Genomic DNA, 22,233 nt, shown 5'->3' on the forward strand with positions numbered 1-22,233 from the left:
CCAAGAATATTGCCTTTGTCTGTGAGCAATTATATTTCCCATTTTCTCAGAAAAGATATATTTGGCTGTGCTAAAAATAAATACTGGGCAATGTAACAATGGCTTGATCAGTTTGAATCTTTTAATATTGCATAACAATAGTTTTTGTAATGGATTTTGTGACTCCCTATCGTTAAATATCCAAGATATGATTAACAGCTTATTATTGTGAACCTGTAACAGAATCTGCTATAATTGGCCCTTCGTATGCATTTTATTTCCCCCACGACCCATTATTCGAAATTGCTGTGTGGTTTGTCGAAATTAATCACGTGAAAGACCTTAACTACAATAAAGTGGCCAGGGCAATGAACTTTATGTTCATCTTGCACAAGTTGAAACAACAGTACACAGCGAAGCGCGATGCACTACAAGTACCATAACACATTCTACGCAAAGCATTACGCTTGGTTACGTGTACAATATTTCTGCTATATACACACCGTCACTTACGCTTTGGTTACGCGTACACGCTCCACCTTGAAGTAACCTTGATGAAACAACTTTAAATATTTGGGGGGTGGGGAGTGATATTTTTTCTTTAAATTGCACTATTTTGTGGTAATAGAATAAGAATAAAGGGTGTATCATTATCTCTGACACCCAAATATTGTGTCCTCAGCAGTAAAAACGGTTTTACCGGACACATTACTTGGGTGTAGACTAGAGGATAATGCATTAAATTACCTTTATTTCTTAAAATTATAAATTTTAGCCCTGAAATATATTTTTGTGATCTTTGGCATCTTGGTCTCTGTATTCTTGAAAATGGACAATTCACCTTTTTTGGAAAATCTGTTTGTCCAGAATCCTACATACATCGATGCAGAGTAAAGATTGTCGCAAATGAAATTGTCAGGGCTTTTGAGATTTTCCAAAATGGCCTATTGGAAAGTTTCTTTGTTGGAGACAATGTGTAAAATGGAGCTTTGTGTTCACATCTAGTTGTTTTTTTAATTTTTATTTTCCCTGTTATTTCCATACTCACTCTGACACTCTCTTCCCTTATTCTATCTGGCTTGTTTTTCTTCTTTTGTTCATCTTTCCTCTTTGTGTGTGGGGGTGTCTTCGCGAAACACAAGTATAACAGAGTACTACATAATCAAACCACATACAATGCTTTTAATTTTTGAAGGCATTTACCAGAATCTGTAAAATATGTTACTTCGACTAGTACTCGCATATTTCATCCTATGATGATGAAACAATTTTCCAATCCACTGAGCCACACCTTAATGCCATTTTGAACGAAAAACATGTCTCTAGATTTCATTGATTTTGCCTAAATCTGCATATTTCCCTAGCTACACCTACCGAATCCCAGATATCTTCAACTTGAATGTTATTAAACCTGTATATGGTAGATTTATGAGAAATATTAACTCGTATCATTATATTTTGTCTGTTTTTCTTTCTCAAATAGATTTGTTAGGTACAGATACACTTAAAGCCAATGCGTGGGATTCAAAAAAGGTAAGCCAAACATCAGGATTGCATTTTTTTCTCCGTCATTCATTTCGACTGTGATGAGTCAAGTGGCACTAGCTCATTAAATGTAAACACTAGGCTGTGGTGAAACTAGGAATTCACAATGTATTGTACACAGCCAGAATCCTACTGGTTACATCTAGAAAAGCTGCTGCTGAGGGTAACTAAGGTGTACCTGTTGAGTACCTTTGACTGAGTAGCTGTGCAGAATTTTATGATTTAGTCATTGTCATGGAGTGTATGAATATTACTTTGATTTCATCACTTAAATCCTGGGTATGTTTTGTTCAACTCATAATGGGAAAGACGTATAACACCATCCTGTATTGATACAAGATGGCATACATGCAATTGGGTGCAATGCATATGCATATTGTGCAAATAACACACATTCGGATAACTTAAGCGATCGGATAACAACGTTTGCACAGTATTTTTTGTGGGACATGATAGCACACATCAGACATATCGAATTGCATTCCGAATACGAGGAATGTCCTTCTGATATCAAATAATTTTGACTTTAGGAATTTGGCGATATAATACACATTTTATGGCAAATTATTAAAAAAAAAAAATTTTTTATTTTTCATATTTAACAGTCCTCAAATTAACATTTATTAATGTTATGTTCTTAAAGTGTACATACTTCTTCTTACTTCGAGGACTGTTAAATGTTAAAAATATCCATTTTTAATAATTTGCCATAAAATTTGTATTACATCGCAAATTTCAAAAAATCAAAATTACTTGATATCAGAAGGGCATTCTTCTTATTCAGAATGCAATTCGATATGTCTGATGTGATCTCAGGCCCACAAAAAATACTGTTCAGAGGTGGGTGACCGACCCCTTAACACAAGCGAAAATTGAAACTTAATTTATGTCACAGTAACCGAGTAATTTTCGCCTATTACAAGTTGAACAAGTGCCCACAAGGTAGATGACAGCGAGTATCATATAGACATTACAGGTAGGTAGACCAAATATCACACCGTTTGGATAATGCCCCAAAATATTACAACCGGATCTACAGCAATACAAAATTATGTACAATGACAGAAACAAACTATTATGATGCCTGTGCATTTTGCTGATAAAATATGCACATTAATTTTAACCAACCACACCACTCCTAGAGACACACTTCACAAGGACTGCATTATATATGATAATTTTAATATTTGAACACCTTGAATCATGCCCTCTAGATAGTGGAAATTACACAACAGGTCATTTACACTGTTGAGTGAAATACATGTGTGTTTTCATCAGTGCATTGAACTACAATGGAAAACTAAAAGCACCTGTGTTATGAGAGGATGGCATGTGTAATTCTGCACCATATACATCAGGTTTTCTTTGACTGCACTGAGATGAATGTTCCAATCAAATCGAAGACCTCGGGTGTGGTATGAGACCTCAGTCTTGACGAATTGATCATTGACCCCTTTGTGATTAGCAAGACAATTGAGCAAGATTTAACTCTTTTTTTTTAGGGTATTTTTTTCCAATAGACCTTTTTCAGTAAATACCAGAATCCTTTGTAATAGATGCGCACATCAATGTGAACATTGTCGTGGCACACATTGTCTGCACAGAAACGTTCATAAACGATGTGCACATCAAGCAAACTGGTAAAACTATGTTTGTTATTGTTTTTGAACGCACCGCTGGTTAGGCGTGTGCCACTGATACAAAAGTGTATGTTCCAATAAATAAATAAATAAATAAATAAATAAATAAATATCTTGTTCTCCTTGTAATATCATTTTACCAGTAAGTTTTTAGCAATTTTATTCTCATTGTTTATTCTCATCATTCAAGCCCATGTACAATATTTCATGGCTCATTTATTATCTTGCAATCTATCAATATTTAACTGTCTCGGGTTGAGGCGACAAAAAAAACCCGGCCTGTTCTACTGCCTCGGCCAACCCAGATTTTGGGTTTTTGGGGATTTTCTTTTAGCTGTATGTAATTAAAAATACCTGTTTTTTGTTTTTGTCATTTTGGCTCAAGTTGATTTAGTATGCCTCCACCGGAGGTATTATGTTTCTTGGTTGTCTGTCCGTCATTCCATCCGTCCGTCTGAGGTTGTGAGTGCAATTTCTCAGAACTGGTAAGATGTATTGATGCAATTTGGTGGAGGGATGGCACTTGGTGGTCTTTTTCTTAAATGAAATCATAATCCCACTTGTCGCTGCGGTCACGGAATAGCAGTCATTAGAAATTATATGAAGCTCCATTTATTATTCATAAACAGTTGAAAGTGTTCAAAGCAATAGTGTGACTGTCACAGGGAGATATCTCCGAATTATTTCTTTCCATCTATTATTGAGTTTGTCCCTTCTAAAAACAGTGCTAGGAGTCTGTACTTGGGGCTATTTGGTATTTAGACATTCCTAATGGTTTTTAGTTAATTAAGCAACGCGTACATGCACATAAAAGTGGTGAATTTGCTCAATTGTATAAACCTTTAAAGTTATTTGTTGTTATAAGAATAATAATAAGCAGATAATGACAATTCAATTTTTTTTATTGGGACAAGAAATGGGTTTGTGATTCAGTTTTCCTTCCAAGAAAATAGCAAGAAGAACTGTTGTTTCAAGATTTGTTAGTGTATGGGAAAATTCTTTTTGTAGTCAATAACTCGATATTGGCTTTTAACATGTCATAATGGATTTAGAATGTATACATTCTGCTTGGTTTAAGTGCAGTGAACAATGAATATTTTATGAAAGTTAGTTATATCAAACTCCCCAAAGTGCAATCCAGTGTATTATTTTTGACCTTTTCATTTCAGAAATCTTTAGGAAAAATATTAATTCTTAACTGTTGCAAAAATAAGGATCTCCTACATTGAACTAAAAGCACTTATTTGAAATGATCAATTTGTTTTTAAAATTTTATTCAATAAATTTGTTAATTCATGGCTTGTTTCTATGACTTCAAACTAATTTTGTGCTAGAGGATACTAGACAAATAGTAATGATATATTAAATGCAAGGTGCTCTGTAAGATCAAGATATCTGTAAAATGCGAGTGAATGTTTGTGATAGCGACACAATATTGGACGTTTCAGCATCAAATTGGATGTCAAATATATATCGAAATGTCAAAATTGCTACTTGATTGCAACTAGAAAGGTCATCATTGAACAAAAATGTCCAAAAAATGTATATTGGGCTTTGCAGTCCAGAAATAAGTCTCAATATATATCTTGAATTGACGTTCTGATGACATCAAAGATGAAATGACCTCTTCTTCATAACACATATTTACACTGGCATGATTGTTGGAATTACTTCTGATTTCAAATACTTTCAGAATTTGGAATATAAAATTGCCATTGAAGTTCTGTTTTTGAAAATGTAATTTATAGCAGGCATTTGCACTTATTGGGATGGCGTGGTTTTGTTGTTCCCTTACCAGGTGATTTCATTGGTAATATCAGCCATCAAAGAGAGTAAATTATCATCATATTCACTCACCACCTAAGTTTTAGGTGAATCCAAATATTGCTAATAAATAACGGTGTAACCATGGACGAAAGAGATAACAGACCGCATACAATCAGTCAAAGTCCCTGTGCATTGTATGTTATGAATTCTTGCATATTCATGAGGGCCAATTGTTCCATCGTGCCGCTTGTCTAACAATCAAGCCAGCGGCGTTGCGCGCCTTCGCGAGACTGTAAAAATATGCAATAAATGCGTAGCAGTCTCACCTGTTGCATTTCTTGGAACAATCGGCCCTCATTATCGGGTGATGCGGAGACTTTGACTTATTGTACGCGGTCCGTTATCTCTTTCGTCCATGGTTGCAACACTGTCAGAGAAAATAATTCTTAGTAGAAACACAGCTAAAAGATGAGAACTAAACAGTTTCTGTTTTGTTGTTGGTTGGGGCCTTGTTCATCTTTTTCAAAATGCCCAACATGCTGTAACATGCTTTTGACAGTAGTGCCTTGAGGAATTGAGCATGTTTCTTTAAGAAAGATGGTTTGAACAAACAAACAAATTGTAAATAACAATCATTTATTATTGTAATCTTAATTCTGTCGGCTGGTATTACTAACACAAACAAGCACAGGTTTAATTTGGCCACTTGCACAGTGCACACTTTTGTGCAAGTCCCTTTAAAATTGATGACGACAGTGATCATAAACATGGGTGATAATTTGATGGTCCATGATGATGAGAAATGGTCACAGGATACGGTCAGACCATTCAAATGACCAGAAATAATGGAGAGGGTTACATAACTACCAATACGTTTATCCTGGGTTTTTACCCTGGCAGTCAATTTGACCAAAATCCCTTCCAATAGTAGGCCTACATGTATGAGTATTGCAATACCAAACCAAAAGATATATGAAATAAACCCTGAGCTGTATTAGATGTAATGTTATGCAATATGCCTATTACCTTGTGGGAAGGAATTATGGTACAAACTGACTTTTAATATAGAGAAACCTAAGATCCATGTATTACACCATACCCACACCTGTTGCACATGTACATGTACTGCATTCCATGATTCCAACCGTTATGCAGGGCAGTTCATGCTCCACAAGAAAGAGGAAACAGTAGAAAGTGCCTATATTTTTGTGCTGTCCATTCCCTTTTTCTGCAATGCTTTGATTCCATTATAGGAGCTTATGCACATGTGAAATTATGTTTCTTATTTGGTTCAAAAACAGTGAAAGGAGGATGATCTTTACGTATTTGTTAATCATTTCATTGAGTGTCAAGTTTGGTTATAAATAATTTACCAAGTCAAATAAGTGTGATTCTTCTCTTTGCTTGTCAAATTTTGAACCACTTGAGAAACTCACACAAACATGTTGCCTAGGTAACACATCTCCTTTATTGTAAACAGTAAACTGTTATTTAACATCTATAGTTTGATCAAAGATAGTTGGCTAGATTGGCAAGTTGATGAACTGATATTTAAGTTGATAAACAGGCACACAGCTGATTTATGTATACTTTATTCAACCTTTTAAGTGCACTGAATGCTAAACGTGCGTTGTGTAATGTGTATTGCGCACGCTTATGTGAATTATGCAAGCATTGTGACTTAATTGATGCCTGCAGTAACAATAAACAATTTCGCTACTTATACCTTGAACAAAGTACAGTGATGGATAACATGAAATGGGCGACAGTGATAGTTTCAAATATACCATCAACATAATTGAAATGGTAGATAAATGGGCCAAATGTTCCGTTTGAAGACCACACCACCCTGGAGGAATTGGTGGGTGGTCCAATAATAACATTTGGTGTTTTCTATCCTGGCACTGAGGCCCATCACCCTAACATAATTCCAAGTTTGTAGTAGAATTGCTCCAGTGGTTTGGATTCTATAAGTAAAATGCGTATCACAGTGGCTCATAGACATGTTGTTCTTATCTCCTACAGGAACATATTTCAGGCCTAACATTTTGCAGGGGTTATAAGAAAATCTTTTTTTTACGGGGTAAAGTGGGTGGGGTTGAGGAAGTCAATAAGATCATGCACCTTTAACTGCTCTGTTTCACTGGAACATTAATATTATATGTATAATATGAAAACATATTATCTAAGCTTGTGAATAGGGAATAACCACGGCCCTGGCTGCAGTCTGTTTTATAAAAAGGCATTAATTTTGTATAAGGATTGTATTATGTTGATAGCTAAAGAAGTAAACCATCAATCAAAGGGGCTTAAGTGTAATTCCAGTTATGTACAATGTACAAAACATTAGCTGAACATAGACATACAATTGATATGATCATTGTTCATTTCATTTCAGTATGGGATCAAATAAATACATATTCAAGGGCTATTATAGCAATTATGAACAGGACTGTAATGCCTAATGCCTATATTATACTAATTAGCTGCAAGGAGCATAGCATTTGGTTTTTTAGTGACATTCACCATTGAAATTATTTTATAGCCTTGCATTGGTTGGAACATTATACAGTATGTAATGTAGCAGGGAGAGCGTGGCGCAATGGTTAGGGTACTTGCCTTTAGTGCATGAGGTCCCGGATTCAATTCCCGGCAGTGGCGATTTGCTGGGATATTGACTTGGAAAAAAAAATCTGAAATTAATTGGCAACATCTGTAGATTAAATTCAGACTTCCGCTCCCCCCCCCCCCATGGTTTATTTAGAATTGGGTAAATGAATCATGAAAGTACTCCGTCCTTCGGAGGGGCCGCTAAGCCGTCGGTCCCGTGTGCAGAGAGCCATACCTGTACATGTATTTCGCAGCCAGTTTCGAAAAGAGTAGGGTGTTAACCCCTGACTGTTCCCAACCCGTCCCGGTGTTCAAATGGACCCCAATGGAAATAAGCTTCAATAGAGGCTTTCTTGGGTTATCCAGGGTTGTCAAAATCCAAACAAATCAACAACAAAAAAAGGGGGGACTGCTGTTTTAGAGGAGTGAGAGCAATCACTCCTCTACAGCTCTTCTTAAGTTGCATTTGCAAGAGCGATTTATAGCACCTCTAGATGACTAGTTAAATTCTTTATGCTTTAATGGCCACAGGTGCAAACAGCTCTTCTAAAGCTGTTTTTGAAGAGACCAGAAGAGCATTCTGCAGCTCTTTTCTAATTTTCCATTCAGTGACTAATTAATGGTTGACAATTCAGTTATGTTAATGACATCATTAATCATGTTTATAGAATACTATGTTAATTGAACAGTAAAATTACACAGGATGTCTACTGAATAAATTATACACAACATGCACAGACAATTATTCAATACCTCTTTCTGAATTACGCTTCATGTTGCATATTTTTTCCTTCAATATTTTTATTTTCAATGCACATCAAGATGATAGTGGTTGAACATCTTATAAGTCTTGAGATATTGCAATTGATGTTTAGAGCACATAACTCCCACACAGCACACACAAACACACAAGTTAGATATGGAATTAATTTTTGTATCAAAGTGTATTGTACATGTGTATGATATGATATGATATGATATGATAAGCAATACAAACTATTTTGAAATGTTGATATTACACTCTGTATTTAATACATTTTACTTTTTTTTACTTTCTTAATTACAGTCAGCTCAAAATAGACCAAGGTCCTGTGAAGTACCTGGAATAAAGTAAGTTGTATGAAGCTGCATCTGTTGTAACCGATTTGTCCTCTTGTCACTACGTCCATTTCTTCCATCCTTTAGCCATAATTCTATTACCCTCATGACCCATCATAGGGCGGTTACACAGAAGGTCATCAGTTCAAATCATCCTCCAGAAGACATGCAAATCCATATAAAGCACAAAACCAGTCACCTGTTAAAGTCGTATTGATTCTTTTGTACTCCATGCATTTCCATGTCTTCTGGACAACGATTTGAAGCAATGACCTTCGTGCAGTCACCCTATCGAAAATCATGCATTGTGATTTGTCGAAACATGTCACATGAAAGCACTATATTTGAAATTATGTGCTCTAAATGCATGTATGGAACGCAATAAAGCTTGCACATTCTTTGCAGAGTATTTAGTGGGTTTCGCTTATACATACCTGCCAACTCCCTATTTTTACAGAAACAAAAAGCATAAAAGAGAGCGATTTTACCATGTCCCTATTTTGGCAAAAATATGACTACAGTAAGGTATAGAGAATTCGGGAATGTACCTATTTTCAGATTTTTTCTCCCAAGTTAGCAACCTTTATTTCTATTCTTGTAACACAAAAATAGAAAAGTTGCTGCCTTATCCTTTACACCCAAATAATGTGTCCTTGGCAGTAAAAACTTTTCAATATGTTTTTACTGCCTTGTACACATTGCATTTCACGTCTATTTAAATCTGACTCTAACCCTAGCTGGGTCAAAATTGTGCTGCCTATTGCAAAATCCATTTGGCCAAATAATTTTATGAGGTTGAATGAAACAATAATGATATTGTACATTTATACCACACGCAAGCCTACATAGAAAGAATTTATGGTGCAAAAAAGCTCAAAGCAAAAGCGACAAAACCAAGGAATAGTAAAAAATGAGCATTTTTCTGGCATTATGTCTGGTTGAGACAATTTATACAATAAATATACAAAGTCCTGGAGAGCGTCTATGTCCATCCAATCTTGGTATGTTGTTTTAAATTGCAATCAAAATTATGTTAAGTTGATAGTCTGCTGTAGCCTGTGCTATAATAACCTGATTTATCCCACCTACATTGATTTAACCAGGAAGGACTTGTTGATTATTAATTATCAAAATTATGATTTATTTGGAACATAGCCAGTTATTACTACTCCTATATATAAGTTGTGGATGCTTACTCAATCTACATGTGACAAATGACATTGCAAATTATGTCACAGTCATGGCAACATCTACAAAATGACATTTTTTTTTTGGTAAGAAAAAATGGAAACTATTTTGCTTTCATGATGATGCATCCAAAAAGTGTCTTTTTGTACACAATTGAATGTCTTTCTCAGGTCATCCACCATTTTGACAACATGTCATTACCAACAGGAAAATAATAAATTGTTTTAAATTTAAAAAAAAACATGTGCATTTTTAAGGCATGCCAATCTATTACTGATTTTATGGTTCTTAATTTGAGGCAAATTCACTTTTGACTCTGCCACTGTGAATTTTGAACAAAAAAATTGTAAAAGAATTGAGAACTGAAATGCTGGTAATTAAAGACCAAAGTTTGCCGTTTTACTTAGTCAAATTCCCTTTACAAACATGCTAATTTCCAGATTTTTTTGTTTTCATTAAAAACGTACAAAAATAGTTGTTTCATAAGGAATTAAAACTACATTACTATGATCTTACCTAATTTCTTACCTAAATAAGTAAGAAATGTTTTGATGGGTCTGTTATCCCCCTGGGCACTACCTGCCGATCTAACATTGCCTCTGATTGGTCAATCACATGATATCTTCACTTTAATCACCAGTCAGAATGGAGCTTTGCAAATAATTCACCCCAATTTTTTTGTGTGATGAAATTATTCTAACAATATTGCTGATTGGTCCAATTGATAATGAAAACTTCTTTTTGGCCAATTGGCAGGTAGTTCTCATGGGGGTTAATGGGTAAATAACCATTTATGTCCTTTAAAATCTTGTTTTTAATAATAGACACTCCACTGTCTTGTTTTATTACTTCATTGATTTTTGTTTTTTTAATATTTCCATTTCCTTTTTCAAAATTGCCAATTCCATGCTATATTTCTGTTTTCATAAAACGGTAAACTTTGGTCTTTCCTGGTAGAAATATAACCTTTGATGTAAACATACATGTATGTACATGTGTTTGTTTAGTACATTCACATATCCAGGGATGCCTGTCTGAGAGAACAGGATCAGGTTCTTCATGGTTAATTTGTTATAGAAATCTTAAGTGACATATTATGGAAGATTTCTAATATTAGAAAGTGAACAAGGCATTCACCCAAACAGTAGAAAATTGGTTCTTAGATTGAATGTCTGGAGGACCAACATCAGTGAAAAGTAAAGGCCTGAGTGTTTCTGTCAAGTAATATGAAAGAAAACTGTCCAAATTTAGCAAAGTTTTTTTTTTTTTTTTTTTGTTATTTTAATTTTTAGTGTGAGTGTGCACCCACATGTGCATGCAGAAAGGATAACATGGAAATGACATTTGTATTCGAGACATGATGACACAGATTAAAACATACTAGTGATAAACATAATGTGGTGGAATTGTCCCTTTCAAAATTACCCCTTACTTTGTAAACACATTTTGAGGATACAGGATGTATCACAATGATTGGTACCCATTGGTGTTGGTGTTTATTGAAAAGTACTGCTTCTTCCAAATGCAACATAGGATCCTCTTAGAATGGCCCAACTTTATAGTTTATAATCTAACAAAATTGGTGGATCTTATGTTGCATTTTGATGAAGCAGTCTTGTCCATAATCACTGAGAACTGACGATCAATACCAAACATTTTGATAAAGCACCCATTTCAAGTTGTGTCCTTAGTAAGGCAGCGATACTTGTACGGGTGCGCAGCCAGTATTTTGATTTTCCAGCTTATAAATAACAAATATAATTCAATTTTCTACAGCTGCCATTTTAAAAACAGGGTCAACATGTTTTATTATGGTTATAGAAAAATTGTAAACAATTTGGACTGAAAACAGCCTGCTATACAGTAGATGACATTAATAAAAGTCACAGGTGTCCTCCGCAGTTATATAATTTCTGAGACTCGTACTTGCATGTTATTACCAGAATTGTCAATCACACATGTTTCTCAGATTCAATTTGATTTGATTTTAAAAATAGAAATGGTTGGTTTCCTTGTTTCCCAAAATATCTGATGTTATTAAAAGTAATAGTAAGAGATTAGCGACTTGGAAGATGATCAAATATTGTCAAGATGTAATTGATTTGTAGGTTATATTTTGGCAGATGCGTGGATGAAATGGGGAACTGATAAATATAGTTGCAGACAAAGCAATCAATCAACATTGTAATTCTGCTTACTTTTGCTGTTTGGAAATGAGCCTTTTTCGCAATTTCTGCTGCATATGCTCAGAAATGTGACACCTGGTCAAGGTGATCCGACAGGAAAAGTAGATGTGGAAAAATCCTCACCCCGTCCCTTTCGGACAAGAATTTATTAATATAATGCATAACCAGTCCAATAAAAATCCCAACTGAGATCAATTTCGAGTACAATTTCCTTTTAAAAAGTCTCAATTGTGGTCAACTAAATGCCTATGAGAAGGTAATTTGTGATGCAGTATCGCAGTCTGAATGTTGTACGACAGTCATCATTTTGATATTGCGAAATACGGATGGCCATAATGGGTCGTGATGGTGCGATTGATCGCAGCTTGAATCCCACGTCAGAACATATAGGCCTATATATTTGTCCAGAGAATAAACTTTGCTATCGTCATGTTCTCAAATAAGTTGTTGATAATTATGTCTGATTTGAAATTAGCTTTATGGGTACAACTATTAAGTAATAGTTATGTAACTATTAAATATATATGACAAAAACAAAAGCTAATTGAATTTCACATCTGTTTTCGTTCCAGCATATGCCCGTCAGAGCAAAATACAAATGAGGTAGCCACAAGTGCACCCATACCTATATCTAACAACACAGGGTCACTTCCTGACCTGACCAACCTACACATCCCCTCCCCATTACCGACACCTCTGGATCCAGAGGACCAGACGTATAACCACGCCGGTAGCACAGGGAACCTGTCGAGTAGCATGCCTGCACAGACACTGGGTATTATCACCACAACAAATCACACGGCAGGGGTGGTGTCGCCCACACAACATAGTCCACAGATAAGTCCACAAATCAGTCCTCAGCTTCAGAGGCGGACCGTTAGTAATCCTGGTAGTCCTATCGCAGGAGCGGCGGCCGACCAAAGGCGGCAGCAGTATAGTCCACAGGTGAGTGGGTTGTCATGTCCGATATTAGCCATCGGCCTAATATTTCAAATTAGTCACAGCATCAGTGTCCAATTAACATCATTGTCATTCATTAATCAAATTTGGAAAACAGCAGAGTGTATGTAAATTTGCACCGGTTCAATTTGGGGTTAGAATTTTATTGCACGCTATTGAAATCGGTGTTGATTCCTGTAGAGGAATTTGTAAGGATCGGTTGATCTTCACAAATAATCTGTTCAGACTATGAGATTAAATTTGATTTGTGCGTATATTTTAACAAGAATTCGGTAAGAATCGATTTACAGATTATTACCTGAAATTCTAACCTTGAATTGTATTACGACAATGGAAGAATACAAACGGTTAATGAAAATGATGATACATGATTTGGACAGAGGTGCTGTGGTCAATTTATTTTAATTCTCGTCTGATTATATGGGGAACTTTAATGGTGACGGAAGATTGACATTTCTTTGTACTCTAAAAGTGGATTTTGTTTTGCTTTGTGTCATTGTGTCCAAAATTGTAAAGGCAATGTATGAAACATAATTTCAGTAAACATGTTCATCATTGTTGAAGTGTAAAAAAATAACCTGCAAAAAAAACACCCACTTTTATAGTAATGAGAAGACTATCCCGCTTCCCCTTTTAAGATATTCTCTTTCATATTAATGCTTTGTGTGAGGAGCAGGGGCTTTGCTCTAATATTCTTTTAATGTATTACTTAAAAGGAAAGCAAACACTATAAACAAATTGTTATGAAGTGTAATCCATACAGCAATTATGTTTTTTAAAAGCTAAAATTTATTTGCGCTTACGATCCAACAAATGGCATAAATTGCAAAGTTGCTTAACATTTGCAAATATTGACATTGTAAAGGGTCATGTTAATATATTCTGTAATATTCTGTTCTAAGTACACTGCCATAATTCATATAAAATAGATATTTTCTATCAATTCTGTGTCAATTCCAAAGTTTATTACATCTCTTTTTATTGTTTGGCTGTTCAATCCTTTTATGCATGTGCCTGAAAATTTGATTTTATATTGTTGGGATAGAAATTAGGTAGGAAAATGGTATGCATGATAGTGAATGTAGTATATGAATTTCTAGGCAATATTCTTTTATTGGTCTCTAAACAAAATTGCAGCAACAAAAATAATGCTGTCGGTTCCATGTGGAGTTCCTACTCCCACTAAAGAGAATAGATGGAACGAGAACCGACTCAACTCAGTTTGGAAGCTTATGATCATTATGATAGTGCTTGGTAACTGGATCACGCACCTTTTGGAATTAGTAGTATATGCCATAGACTTTGTGTTGCGATCATTCCGATCATGGTGCAGAACTCAAAAGCGTGATCCAGTTAACATAGTGATAATCGGATTACACATATCATTACGCTGGCAAATAGCGCTTTCAGTCCAAAGCACCTCAAAAGCACCAAGAAAGACAAAAGGTGAAAATCCAAAAACCTCCAAAACCAAAAGGAAAACGGTAAAGCAACCAAGAATATTGGGTGTTGGAGACCTTGCTAACATTATTTTAGTAATGTTTTCAAATGTTTTTGGATAAATAAAACCAGCCATTTGATCGACCTGTATGACGATTTGGCCATGTATTCATATCAGAGGTGTGGGTTTATTTTATAGTTGAATTGGTTCTTTGGTTGTTTATTACAGCAACAGAAAGCAAAGCGAACAATATCGGTTTAATTTATCAATTGTAATGAAATAGTGATGACCCATGTCCAACTAAGTCGAAAGAGCCAATTATGCTTGTAAATCAAATTTTATTGAATTCTCTTTATGTATGTGGACTAGCATGTAAAATAATGCCTGATAAAATCTTTGTTTTACCCTTTTTTACACTCTATATATGCGTCTTTCTGAAACATGTTTTGCCTGGCCATTCCTTGGTGTATGTATATAGTTGCAGAAACGACCTATGAGTAACCCTAGCAGTCCCATTGCAATGACGTCACATCAATGGCAACATCAACATAGTCCGCAGGTAGGGTTTCTCACCGAAAAAACAAACAAAAACCATCCGTCCATCCATCCATCCATTGCTGTGAATGAGTTATGATATGCATGAAATTTTGCTATGAGTACAAAGTAATGCTTTATTCACCAGGAGGTATGCAAGATCAGTGGCATTGTGTACAGCCATCTAGACCAGAGTTGGCCAAACTGCGACCCCACAGGCCACATGTGGTCCTGGGTGATGTCCAATGCAGCCTGCAAAGCCTTTTCTTACAAAAACGGACATTACGAATATCTAAAAGAAAGGGTATTTATAACATTGAAATGATTGAATGCAGCGATCTAAAAGGTTGGCCACCACTGATCTAGAGAATCTTGATACCCAACCAGTGACTTTTCAAGTTAGAAAACAAATTATTAAGCGCCCAACTGATAATTCCATTAAGCTTGCCTCCTGAGTCAAGTTATTGTCATTCAGCATGAAAAAAAATGCCAACACTTGCTGCTAAAAATTCCTAATTATGCTATTTTATTCATGAGAGGATGTTTATTAAATATAATTATTCAAGAATTTTCTTGGCAAAATGCAAATTTCATGGTCACCATATTTATATCAACAAAAAAGGACATTAAAAATTGGCAAAAAAGTACAAAAGAATACCAATACCAGGTGTAAATGATCAGTAATTTCTGAAAAGAACAGTAATAGTGCCTGATAAACGAGAGAAAACACATTTTGGATTTGTTTAAAATAAATTTGTACCAAATCTGACTTACCTCACTTTAACACACTTCATGTATTTTAATACATACTTACAATTATGCAAGCAGACAAACAGAGTGTTTCCTGGTGAATAAATTAATTCTAGTCCATTTCCATTGCAGTGATAGATGTTTAAAAGTTTTACATGTTCATACTAGCAGAGTTTAACAAAGCCTTTAAAACTAGGTAGATATATTAAATGTGTATCATCAAAGTTCAAGACCCCCCGGCTCTCATCTGATATGTCAGTCTTGCACCACCTGATGTTTCATAAATTAGCTGAAAACTTTGTTAATCAAGACTTTTAAAGAGCCCCTAACCCATGCATTTTGAGGAGTTTGTGGAAGAATGCCCCAATGCATAGCTGCCAGGTGTCGTATTATTAGTCGTGTATGATATAGAATGCAGAAATTGTCAAATGTCTATTGGGCAGATCTTGCACTAACCCCTCGTTATGACACTTCAACGGTAAGTGCAAGAACTGCCATGTGTAGATGAGTACAATATACTGTGTGTAAATTGACAAATGTTCACAGGGCAGCTATTGCACTTACCCACTTCTGGCACTGAGCAGTCGACTTATTCTGAAGCAGAAAATGTCCTGAACATACTGAGTGACTAGCTACAGTGCGCATAGTCTCAAGTGGATTTTGCAGAGGTAGCTTCGAATCATTGCATTTATGCACTTGAGTCGCCAGCGTATGGACAGATCACCCTCTACACATGTGTATACGCCCGCGGGATTAGGTTAATACGCACGATTAAAATCTGCCACTGCGAAATCCAACTTGGCATTACTCTTAACTTGAGACGAGACATACTATATTAATTTCTCTTTCTGACAGTGACTACATTGAGCAGTACAATTTTTGGTAGTGAAAAAAGTTAATAACTTGTGATAACCACAATCAAAATATTCCCGTTTGCCATTTAGGCAGCATAATGTATGCTGATAAAATACTAACCCTTGTTATATTGGATCAAATTGTTTCTTTAAAGATGTTCTCCTGAGGTGAACCAAACCTGCCTGGTTATCATATTAATCAGTGACAGTTATCTCTGAATTTGACAGGTGCTAATTGATGCAATATTATTAAAACATCAATAAGCACCTGTCAAATTCAGAGATAACTTTGTCACTGATTAATTTGATAAACAGGCAGGTTTGGTTCACCCCAGAAGAACTGCTCTGGCTGGACTTCTTCTTTAAATAGTGGATATTAATTCAAATAGGACTTTACCATCAAATATATCAATTTGACCAGTTTTGTTTCCTTTCTGCTCCTATGCTAAGTGGATCTAATGCAAGGCATTCAATGCAATCATATATTTTACTAACATAAAATTAACTTGTGCAGTAAACTAACATTTACATGAAGACCACCCCAACTTTACATGAAGACCACCCCAACTTGAAATTTGTAAGTACTGTATAAGTTGTAATTTTCGTGAGGGTTTTATTTTCGTGAGGGTTTTATTTTCGTGATTGGAGTTCAAACCACAATATTAGCACCTTGTAAAAATATGTAATAATGTGTAATAAGTATAGAGCAGGATTGAGGAATCGTGGATTGCTCTATGTCTCTCTCACCACAAATTGTGAAAATAACAGTACGCAAAAATTACCACTTATACAGTAAATACAAATAAAACTATATGTTATTGTTGAGTTTAATCATCACTGGCCTGTGCTAACAGTCATCAGCGAAGTTCAAAACTTTAACTTGTTAACATGAAGTGCATGCAACCAAACCTAGATTTTAGAAGATGGAAAACTAAATTTGGCTGCTTCTTGAAGTCTGTGAATGCTTCCGTACATGATGTTGATGTTGTTGTGCTCATTGTGAAAAAAAGTTGGATGTATTGCATACGTGATTTATCGAATGGTAGTGTTAACCATAGTACATGTGCATATACCATGTATTCACCAGTTAGCTGTACAAGAAGGTGAACCGTATTTGTATAAAGGACACTTCCAGTGAAAAGAAAGACACAAGTTGTTTATTCTCTTTGTCTTTCTAGCCTGTTGGTATGGATACGACGAGCATTGATCACCAACAGACACAACGCCAACAAATAATGAAAGTAAATATGTTTCAATATCAAGTACAACAACAACAACAGCAGCAGCAGGCTCAACAACAACAACAGCAGCAGCAGCAGGCTCAACAGCAGCAGCAACAACAACAGCAGCAACAACAACAACAGCAGCATCAACAGCAGCAACAGCAGCAGCAGCAGAGACAACAACAAAATCATGGTCCATCATTAGATATGGCCAAGGTTTGTTCCAATGCTAGGGTATGTTGCTGCAGTGATAACAGCAGAGATAATTTACAAAAGAAGGCAATATATTGCAACCAAAGATATCCAATGAAAACCAATAGGCTAATTAACCAAAAAGTATCAAATGCAGGATTGGTTGAGGTAGATTTATGATATTCCAAAAAATAAAAAGCATGCTTGCAGCTGATACATAGCACCAGCATGGTACACTGGGGTTGAAGCTTCAATTTGGTAATGGCGGAGAACATGAGAATGCATGATATCATCTGCATTTCATCTTTGAAAAGAAGTCATGCATTCTGATGTTCCCGAGGTATTGAATTGTAGTTGACCAGATTTTTTGCTGCTTTTTGCATATCTCTTGGGTCCATTTCCTGTTTTGAGGGTTGCTTCTTTGCATTGGGTTTTTTAATTTCACATTATATAGCTAATATATTGTTCCACAGCTTCTATTATAGCAATAACCAACATCATTATTAAACCAAGTTATGCTACACATAATTAACCAGTTACCCATCTGAGATAGATACTTTCTCATTTTACCAAATTAGACAGGTGGTATTATTTGGTATTGTTATTCTTCCTCATTTATCATGTTGCATGGATGCTGTAACTTCAAGCAAAAATAAGTACAGAAAAATGTTACATATATATTTGACCTTGTATATAGAAGGTCACAATTTGTTTTGGCTGGTTTAACATTTAAATTACGTTTTTTTGTTGTATAATTTCAAAGGTGGTTAAATTTGAGTGATTTGTCTGGCTCAATTTGAGAAAAGCTAGCTAATAGTGCAGATAGCTTTTTCTGTAAAAGTGACGAGTGACAAAAATGTTAGCTATGAAAATTGCATTATAATGCGTATATTGCATTATGCGCATACTGTGAGTGGTTCATGTAACTCATTGCAACCATTTTATGTTGCCTTTTCAGGTCGCCGTAATACAACAGCAGCAATACAGGGACAACCATCAGTCATTAGTGAATACCTCATGTGCATCACCCACGTCGCCAGCGTCCAACCCGAGCTATTCCCCGGTAGCGTCACCCGGCGTTCCAGCAGGCTCGCCGGGCAGTCCGGCGTATCCAGACGCCTATTATTTACAGCAGCAACAGGAAACCAATGCATTACAACAACAGTTTCAGGAAATCAGCATGATGCAGGACCCTTCAATAGTTGTATCACAGCAGGGGGGAATACAGTACCATCAAGTAAGTCCCATCAAATCATTGGGTTATTCCAGTTGAAATCCATAGATTTTAAATGGACGAGTCAGGTAACCCCATTTGAATTCACACTCCCTGTGTGGAAGATCAAGGTCTTGTCTTCCATAGGGGGTGTGTATATGGATTTCAACTGGAACAGCGCATTGCAAATGAAAATCTGTCAAGGTCTTGGACCATTACTTTCACTCAGTGGTTTTAGCCTTACCAAGTACAAATTATTGTAATAATTGTTAAGTGATTTACAGAGGAGACAAGCAAACCACAGGACTATACTTGGTTTCACCCTTAAGTTTGGAAGTGATGTATGAGCATTTTTTGCATGTCCCAGTATCAAATTGGTCCCAGTATCGAATCGGTCCCAGTACCAAATTGGGAATGATAACCTGATCATGTATACACACACATACAAGGATGGTTTATTGGCATGCTTGTATCACAAATAATGTCACTTCCAAACTCTAGGTTAATTGAAGTATAGACCAATGTTGTAGGTAAGTCCACACAACTACACAAGTGATAGTCGGAAACCAAAACACTAAACACAGCAGTAATTTTTTGGGACTGAAAAAATATCCTGTTTTGCCCGATGAAACATTGGTAAATCCTAATCCTTACTTACTATTCTAACTGACAATAAAGTCAAATAAAATATTAGGCCAATTTTTGAAAATAAGGACCAATACATGCGTTGTTGGGGTGTTTTTCGTATGATGTGTCAATCAAGCCCAAAGACTTGTACCAAGACTAATTTCAGGTTTTGCATTCTCATTTTTTGGAAAACATATTTTCTAATACCATTTATAACCAATTATCAAAATTAACATAAAATTTATGAGCCCACTCATAGACTAGACTCAAAATGTTCAATGCTTAGACTTGTGCCAATTCTTTAAATTTGTGATGGAAATGATTAGAAATCAAGCAAAAGTGCATGTTTTTGGCTCATTTCCCTCAATTGCAAAACTATTAAGGATTAAGATTTAGGGGTTTCATTTGGCAAAACAAGATTTTTGTTGTGAGATGGAAAACCTGTTATCTCAAAGATGTCAAGTAGTTGTTCTTGAGGTGATTCTTGGAGCAACTCGGTTACCTTATGAATATTCTCAAAAGCTACTGTTGTCAAACATAATTTGTACATTGTCAAACTTGATATAAATGTTTTAACATAAATCAACCATTGTATACAGGACTTGTTTATGCATTGGCATGGCAATATGGTGATTAAATATCAGGGTTAGGAAGAGCACAAGGGTAGTAAGATAATAAATTGGGGTTGGCTTTCTTAGAATGCATTCCCATAAACAAGATTAACTTCAATAGGGTCTTTTTGATGCTCTGATCTTGTGAGAATTGGAAGTCAAAGTATTTAATTTTCAATCTTTTAATTCTGTTCCGATGTCCTATTATTTTCAAAAGCAAATTATCAAACTCAAATACATCCCATCATACAAGTTGTAAAAAAAACATTTCAAAAACTGAATATTAGGAAGTGTGAAATGAATTACGTTTCTTAATGTTGAATTGTCTTTAATTATTAAACACTCAATATCTAATTTCCTGTGTCTATATATCTCATGCATTATTTAGGCAATGCTTCCCCAGAATATGATTATGTATAGTAGGAGCTTGATGCTTAACAGATGTATCTATTATCTTAAGGTTTTTATTGAAATCAAAAAGTCATGTTTGTGAGATATATTTGTCAAAATAAAAAACTTGAAATTTTGTTAATAATTTTTGTTGGGCTAAGGAGAAGACTGACCTTAGAAAAAGGAGACATGCACTTTGGCTTATGAGGATTGTGCTGTGCCCCCTCTCCCTCAATAACATTGAGTATCAAATTCTGTGGGTAAATGTCAAATCCACACATTTTTAGTGAGGTCCTTTTAGTGTTTCGAAATACATTGAGCAAATAGCAGGCCATTGTAAAACTTAGCTTTTGGTTTAAATTCTGGTAGACAAGGGTTTATACAGTATACTGCGCATCATATTTCTCATGGACTACAAGTTTGTGTCGCCTGATTAAATGTTCATTGGGACACTTTGCCAGCCCACGTTCCTGTCTGTGTATGTGGAAGGTGTTTCCCATTTCAAAACTATAAAGTACCTTCTTTGACACAAGGGAAGTATCAGGCTGGCTATGTTGTAGGACACATTTCACAGGTTAAAGGTCATTTGAGGTTATTTTTTAAAATATTTCAAAATGTGTCTACTGAGTGGGATGGGTTTTTATGCCGCATCAGTAAAGTGATACTTGGGTGAGGGTGTCCATCTGAAGTACTCAGGAATTTGGGGTCAAAGGTCATATGGGATCATTGTTATAAAATTTTAATTAATATATAGTTCCCATGGGGAAGGAACTAGCTGCTTAATGTCTCATATTATTCGGTACAAGAACTCTGAGAGCTGATCCTGGCTGCAGTGGTTTATTATAGTGTGTAAATGAGGGTGTGCTTCTTAACTGCTGGTCCCTGCTTGTTGCTAAATGGTATGGTGTCTGTTGCTAAATGGTTTATATATGGTGTGTCTTGGGCTAGAGCAACATTTTACTTTGCAAATTCCTGTAAATTGTGATGAGGCTTGTGGGTTTATGCCTGTATGTACAGTACGTAGCGCACTATAAATCACTGCGCTTTTTTCTTTCTATGGTCAAAAAAGTGGCTGCCAAAAATGCAATAAAATGTGTATATAAGGTGTTTGAGTGCTACGACTTTGATGTTATATTCAAAGGACAACTGGTTTGATGCCTCTAGATGCCACCCATGATGTAACTGACTCACAACCCTGCTCTGTGGTATGTCGGCTGTGAGTCCCTGTGAATACATCTGCGTACTGCTGAGTCGGAGTTTTGCAACCTAGATGTCCAACTAAGGTTTCTAAAATTGATCCCATTGCCAAAGTTTCTCAGGTCATGTCCATTGAACATGGGCAATAGTGTCAGTGAGTAGTGTGGTATTGGGTAAGATATGTTTTATAGGTCAAAGGTTGCAGGTCAAAGGTCATTTGAGGTTTGT

The 22,233-nt window shown here is 35.7% G+C and overlaps 1 protein-coding gene across 1 annotated transcript in view; it reads left to right on the forward strand.

Annotated features, from left to right (window-relative positions):
- LOC140159006 (CREB-regulated transcription coactivator 1-like) overlaps positions 1–22,233 on the forward strand; it is a 99,107-nt gene that overhangs the window by 73,176 nt on the left and 3,698 nt on the right. Inside the window, 6 exon segments of the mRNA XM_072182315.1 lie at positions 1,463–1,512; positions 8,608–8,651; positions 12,586–12,958; positions 14,893–14,973; positions 17,731–18,009; positions 18,926–19,204. Coding sequence (XP_072038416.1) covers positions 1,463–1,512; positions 8,608–8,651; positions 12,586–12,958; positions 14,893–14,973; positions 17,731–18,009; positions 18,926–19,204 — 1,106 coding nt within the window.

This window comes from Amphiura filiformis, chromosome 8 (assembly GCF_039555335.1).
Source record: "Amphiura filiformis chromosome 8, Afil_fr2py, whole genome shotgun sequence".
Taxonomy (NCBI): Eukaryota; Metazoa; Echinodermata; class Ophiuroidea; order Amphilepidida; family Amphiuridae; genus Amphiura; species Amphiura filiformis.